Raw genomic sequence first — 6390 nt, 5'->3', positions numbered from 1 at the left:
GCGGAGGGGCCGCGCAGTGCCGTCGCCCCGCGGGAGCCACGGAACCCTTCTCTTCCCCCTCTCTCGCCCTCTCCAAAAGCAAAGCGAGAAAGTATGCAGACGTGGGCAGGGTCATTCCAACTGAACGGTAATTTATTAATAAACAAACAACGCGATACCTTCGGGATATTTTCAACGAAAAAAAAAAAAAACAACAACAACAAAAAAAAAACAGGAAAAAAATATTGATAGAATAAGATTAATACAGTTTCCCTTTTTTTTTTTTTTTTTGTCTATATGGAGTGGAAAAAAAAAAATAAATCAGCGTTTCAGTCCGTGTTAACGACCCTTCCCGGGGTAGGGGAAACACTTTGTGGCGTTTGGTCCGCACCATCCAACTACGAATTAAAAATAAATTACTATGTGGCAATTTACACTTTCAAACAAGTCCTTGTCCGGGTGGAAAGGAGGAGGGGGGGGGAGGAGGGCGGGTGGGGGGTGCGGAAGCGGGGCGCGGCGATACCTCACGGGACGGGGCGCGGGGGGAGAGCGCTGCTGGGAAGCGATCGACCAAAGAAAGCGACACTTACGTGGGAGCGGGCGCCGCCGGCCTCTCACCGCCCCGCACGCGGGCGGCGGGCGGCGGGCCGCGCTCAGAACTTGCCGCAGTCGTAGACGAAGGCCCCGGAGGCGCGGTACAGCGGCTGGCTGCCGGGGAACGCCATCTGACAGCTGCCGCCGCCCCCCGCTCCTCCGCCGCCGCCGCTCCCCGCGTTGCCTCCGCCGCCGCCTCCTCCGCCTCCGGGCGAGGCGCTGAGCCCCATCCGCGGCGCTTCGAAGACGTCCCGCGGACCGGCGGCGAAGCTCTGCTGCGGCCCCGCGTAGCCCAGCTCCCCCGCCGCCGCCGCCGCCGCCGCCGCCGCCGCGGCCGCCTGGTTGAGGTACCAGGAGGCCAAGCGGCCCTGGTGCGGGTGCGGGTGCGGGTGGTGCCCCTCCTGGTGGCCGCCCCCCGCCCCGCCGCCGCCGCCGCCGCCGCCGCCCGGGCCGCCGCCGCTCCCCGCGCCGCCGTTGGCCGCCCCGCCGCCGCCCCCTCCGGGCATGGCGTAGTCGGGCAGCGGCTCCTCGGCGGGGCTGGCGGCGGGCAGGTGGCCGCCGGGCCGCTCGTTGCCCCCCGCCGCCGCGTACAGGCTCATGGCCTGCATGTTGCAGTGGTAGGAGCCGGCGGCGGCGGCGGCGGGCTGGCCGCAGGGCGAGCCGTACACCGCGGAGCTGTGGCCCGGCGAGTAGGCGCCGAGCGAGAGGGCGGGCGGCAGCGAGCTGCGAGGGGCGGCGGCGGCGGGGGGCAGCAGGCCGGCGCCCAGCTCGGCCGCCTGCGGGGAGCCCCGCAGCGAGGTCATGATGTTGTCCACGCTGAAGCCCGGCCCGTGGTGGTGCGGAGGGGGGGGAGGCGGAGGAGGAGGCGGAGGAGGAGGGGGAGGCGGCTCGGGGCCCTCCATGCCGAGGGAGCGGGCGGCGGGGAGCGCGCCGCCGCGGGGGCTGCCGCCGCTCGAGAGGCTGCTGCTGCTGTCGGGGCTCTCGATCTTGGGCACGGCGCCCAGCGGCGGCGCGGCGCCCGGCGGGGACACGGCCTGCGGCGGGGAGGCCGTGCCGTTCTCCGTCTTGATGTCCTGGATGCGCACCGGCGGCGGAGCGGCCCCGGCCGCGGGAGGGCCCCCGCCCTCGGGCTCGGCGCCGGTGGCGGCGGTGGGCGGCGGGCGCGGCGGCGGCGGGGCATGGTCCTTGAGGTGCAGGCGGTCCTTCTCCTCCTTGTCCTTGACGGCGTCCTTCTTCTTGAAGCGGCGGCGGCGGCGCAGGAAGCTGCCGTTCTCGAACATGTTGTAGGAGTCGGGGTCCAGCGTCCAGTAGCTGCCCTTGCCGGGCTTCTTGTCGTCGCGGGGCACCTTGACGAAGCACTCGTTGAGGGACAGGTTGTGGCGGATGGAGTTCTGCCAGCCCTGCTTGTTGTCCCGGTAGAAGGGGAAGCGCTCCATGATGAACTGGTAGATCCCGTTGAGGGTGATCTTCTTATCGGGCGCGTTCTGGATGGCCATGGTGATGAGCGCGATGTAGCTGTAGGGCGGCTTCACCATATCCTTGGGCTGCGGCGGCGGCGTGTAGGGCCCGTAGGCGCGGGCCATGCCGGCGGGGTACTGCTCGTGGGCCGGGTGCGAGTACACGCTCATGGGGGCCGGCATGGCCGCGTAGCCCCCGCCGGCCGCCGCCGCCGCCGCTCGGTAGTAGCTCTGCTCCCCGCCGAGGTACGGCACCACGCCCAGGGAGTTGGGGCTGGACACGGAGTAGCGCGCCTGCATGGCCGCCCGGCAGCCGTCCCCCTCCCTCCCTCCCGCCGCGGCGAGCAGCGCGGCCCTTCCCCCTCCACCCTCCGCCGCTCCGCGGGGCCGAGCAGCGCCCGGCGGCCGTGCGGCACCCCCCGCCCCCCCCGGCGGAGCGAGGGACGGAGGCGCCGGGCTCCGCTCTCGGGCTGCTCCGCGCGGGGCGGGGGGGGGGAGGTCAAAAAACGGGGAGGGGGCAAAAAGGGCTGCGAAAAAAGAGAACGGGGGAAGGAAAAAAAAAAAAGAAAAAAGAAAAAAAGAAAAAGGAAAAAAAGGAAAAAAAAAAAAAAAAGCAATCGCAGCGGAGAAGGCAGCTCCCAACGCAGGAGGGGGATTAAGGAAAGAAAACCTTTGCGACGCAGCTCCCGGCTCCGCGTTCCGCAGCGAGCTGTCTGCAGCGGGGACCCGGCTCGGGGATGGGTTCTGTGGGGCTTTTTGAAGCGAGCAGCAGCAGGAAAAAATCCACCGTCCGCTCCGCCGGCGGAGCTCCGCGCTTTCTCTCCTCTCTCCTTTTTTTCAGTCTCTTTCTCGGTCCCGGGCTGCGTTGGGACGCATCGGAAAAACTCCTGAACTTTTGAGCATCCGTCACCGCCGCGAGAACTTTTTTACGCACTTACGGGTTTCTCCTCTTTTTTTTTTTTTTCTTTTTTTTTTTTTTTTCTCCCCTCTCTCTCCCCTCTCTCTCTCGCTCTCTCTCTTTTTTTTTTTCTTTTCCTCCTTTTGCAGCGGCCCGGCTCCGCCCCGCCGAATCCGGACGGCCAATGGGGGCCGGGAAACACCCGCGGCTCTGAATGAGGAGGGTAAAAAAAACGCGGCCGGGCTGAAAAAAAAAAAAAGAAAGAGAGAGAGGGAGGGAAAAAAAAAAAAAGAGGGAGAAAGAGAGACGGGAAAAGAGCTCCCGCGCAGCGCCGGCAGCCGCGGCTCTCGGCTACGGCCACACACGCCGAGCCCGGGGCTTGCGCGGGGCCCCGTCGCCTGCGCGCATTTTGCGCGCGCTTTGCGCGGGGGGGGAGCGCCAAGGCCGCGTGAGCGCCCACCCGTGCGCCGTACGAGCTCGGACGGGTCCGCGCGTTTCACCCGTGCGCACCCACACACGGAGCTCTCCGCCACGCGTGTTTCTCCCCCTCCCCTCAACTTATTGCCATCGTGTTCTCTGCTCGCCCCCCGCCTTCCCTCCGTTTGTTGTTATTATTTTCCCCGCTCGCCCCCTCCCGCTGGCCTCCCCCCCCCCTCCCCGCGCCCCGGATCCTCTCCCCAGCCCCACGCCCGTGGGCACGGAGGCGACGCTCGCGTGGTGCGCGGACGCGGTGCGGTGCGCGACTCTGCGCTCTCAGGCCCTTGCGCGGAGCCCGGGCTGCGCAAAATGCAGCGCAGCGTTTGTGCCCCGCTGCGGTGCCGCTCCCGCTCCGTGCTGCGGGGCTGCGCGGTGAGTCAGGTGTGTGTCACGGGAACGAAAAGAAATAGGCGCGGGAAAGGGGATGCTCCTGATATCGTTTGGCCGGACCCCGTGGCTAGAATTGATTCGTATTGCTGCCGCCTTTGTTTAAACGTCTGAGAGCCTACACGGGCTGTAACGGGACGTTGGGAATAACTCTTCAACGGGAACGCAGAGGCAGCGAGGGGTGAGGGCTCGGATCGTTCTTTTCCAGCATCCCACCGCCCCCCTCCCGGTCGTTGCTCCATCGGAGCGACGAGGATTTCATGTTCGCCGTTTAAACCCGGGAGAGCCGCGTCCGTGTCCTGCGGGACAGGTCCCGGCAGCCCCGCGGGGACCCGAACCCCATCCCGCTGCCCTCGGCCGCTGCCAGCCGGGACCCCGCTGGCGTTCGGAACCGGTCGGCCGGAGGAAGGAGCCGAAATCTGTTTTGAGGGGCGGCACGTGTGGGGGGAAAGGCGTTGAGTGCGCGTTGGTGCGAGGCATCGCCCACCCGAGCGTGTGACAGCGCCCGTCGGGCCGCTGACCCCGGGGCTCCCCCGGTTCCGAGCCCCTTTCACAGCCTTTCGCTGTGGGGACGCATCCTTCGCTCGGTTCGTTCCCCTCACAGCTCAGAGCCGTTGGTTATTCAATAGGCACACGCGTGCTTTCAGTGCGGTTCGAGGAACCGAAGAAGTAATTTATACGGGCTGATATCCGCTCCTTTTCATATTCATACGTCGCGGGTCTCTTCTTAGTAATAAATGTCAGCGCTGTCGTGGGGAACACCCGGTCCCACACAGCCGTTGTGTTTCACCGTCTGCTGTCGTTCACCTGCTGCTGCCCCGCTCCGCGTTCCCCCCCTTCTTTCACAACTGCAAAACGAATAAATGCGCGAGCGCTGCGCCGTTTATCCATCCCAACGCTTGGTATTTTCAAAAAACCGCCTGTCCGTCCCAACACTTGATATTTTCAAAAACTCTCTCTTGTTTTGCTGAGGAAAAAAAAAAGAAAGAAAGAAAGAAAGAAAAGGCAGAAGGAAAGGGGGGGAATAAAGGAACGTGTCAGCCCGTCCCCACGCTCCCAGGCCGTGCGGTGTTCCCACGGCTCTACCGCGGACACAGCCGTTCCCATTCGCTGCGCGCTCACTGCGCGGAGGACCCTTTGCTCCTCCAGCGCTGCGCGGGGCTGTGCCAACACCCGGAGGCTTCAGGACGGGGAAGAAGGGAAGGGGGGCATTAATCCGCCGTGGTTTGCATTCGACCCGTTTTGCAATAGCCCCTCTGATTCTATAATTGTGAACTGACGCAATTGCCGCTGCGTGCTAAGCTACATACCTCGCAGCGGCGCGATTCTGGTTTCTGCGTGCGGGGCACAAAAGTCACCATTGTGAGGAGCGAGAGTGGCATGTTCGTACGGTGATGTTTGGTGCGAGGGCGGCAGGAAGGGCGCTTTTCCCACCGCTTTCTCGGGATACCACCCAGAAAGAGGTCTCGGCGCTGGGCTTTCGCCTCCCCGAAGGGCTCCAGCGGCGCACCCAACGCGGCCTCCGGCTGCCGGCGTCGCTCGGTGCCCCACACGGAGCGGCCCCGCGGAGTGGGGCTGGAGCCGGAGGGGCCGGGGCCGGGCTCGGGGACCCCGCCGGGCAGCGTCCGGCCGGGAGAACCGCGCCGCGGGGCTCGGCGCGTGTGTGGCCGCTGGCGGCCGTATTTACGGAGATGTCAGTAAGAAGGATGGCAGCGGGGCGCTGGGCGGAGGGGCCGCCGTCTGACCTGGGCAAGGCCAGGTGGGCCCCCCCGGCTCGCTCTGGGAGACCCGGGGGTGACCTGCCCGCCGGCCCCGGGCTGTTTGTGTTTAGACGGAGTCAGAGCCGCGTTTCTCTCTCTTTCTTTTGGCTCCAACATCACAGCGGCAGCCCTGCAGCTCCGAGCCCAGCCACCCAGCCCGGCTCTTCGCATCTCAGGATGCGGCTTTCCGCGTTCCTCAAACGGAGGCCAGGGAGAGCAGCTCACGTCTTTTCGGGGAGGGGGAGCAGAGAGAGAGGCGATCTCCCTCGAAACTGCGCTCCGCTCTATGCCAGACCCACCCGCTCCCAAACACCGGTGTGGCAGCGCGGTACCTCTGCCCTCGCAGTGCTGCGCGGCCCGAGCTGTGTGCGCGTGTTTTGTCTTTGACTTGTGCTTGCGTTTGTGTTCGTGTTTTTACTTTGTTTCTATTACCGTGGGTTGACGACTTCGCAGCTGAGCCGGAACGCTCTTCCAGTCCCGGGTGGCTTTTGTCTGAAGACATAAACAACCCAACTCGATACGAAAATGAGCTCTCCATCCCTCCGGCATCCTTCAGGCTCTCGTTTTTGAATGGGAAATAAATTGCCCTTCACCGTAAATGCCGCAGCGGTCATCGGCTTCGTGTATTTCACGCAATAGCGCAACGCCTTCGTTTCACCTTCGGTGCCTAAAGGCGAATTTTGCTTTTCGTTCCCGGGGCAGTGCCGGGGCCGTGGATCGGTCGGAGCCCGCGAGGTTCCCCGTCCCGTCCGTGTGACACAGAGGTGTCGCGGCACCAGGAGCGCAACCACAACCGCGCTGCGAGGAACTGCTCGCGTTCTTTCTGCAGCGGGGGCAG

General features: G+C 65.0%; 1 protein-coding gene across 1 annotated transcript; it reads right to left on the bottom strand.

Annotated features, from left to right (window-relative positions):
* Positions 1-255: 255 nt before the first annotated feature.
* FOXC1 (forkhead box C1) lies at positions 256-3263 on the bottom strand. Its single transcript, NM_001395985.1, has one exon. The coding sequence runs from the start codon at positions 2328-2330 to the stop codon at positions 633-635; it is 1698 nt and encodes a 565-aa protein (NP_001382914.1). The 5' UTR covers positions 2331-3263; the 3' UTR covers positions 256-632.
* Between the last annotated feature and the right edge of the window lie 3127 nt (positions 3264-6390).

The sequence above is a fragment of the Gallus gallus genome, chromosome 2 (assembly GCF_016699485.2).
Source record: "Gallus gallus isolate bGalGal1 chromosome 2, bGalGal1.mat.broiler.GRCg7b, whole genome shotgun sequence".
Classification (NCBI taxonomy): domain Eukaryota; kingdom Metazoa; phylum Chordata; class Aves; order Galliformes; family Phasianidae; genus Gallus; species Gallus gallus.
The sequence above is the reverse complement of the archived record's forward strand: the minus strand, read 5'-3'. Positions and strand labels throughout refer to the sequence as shown.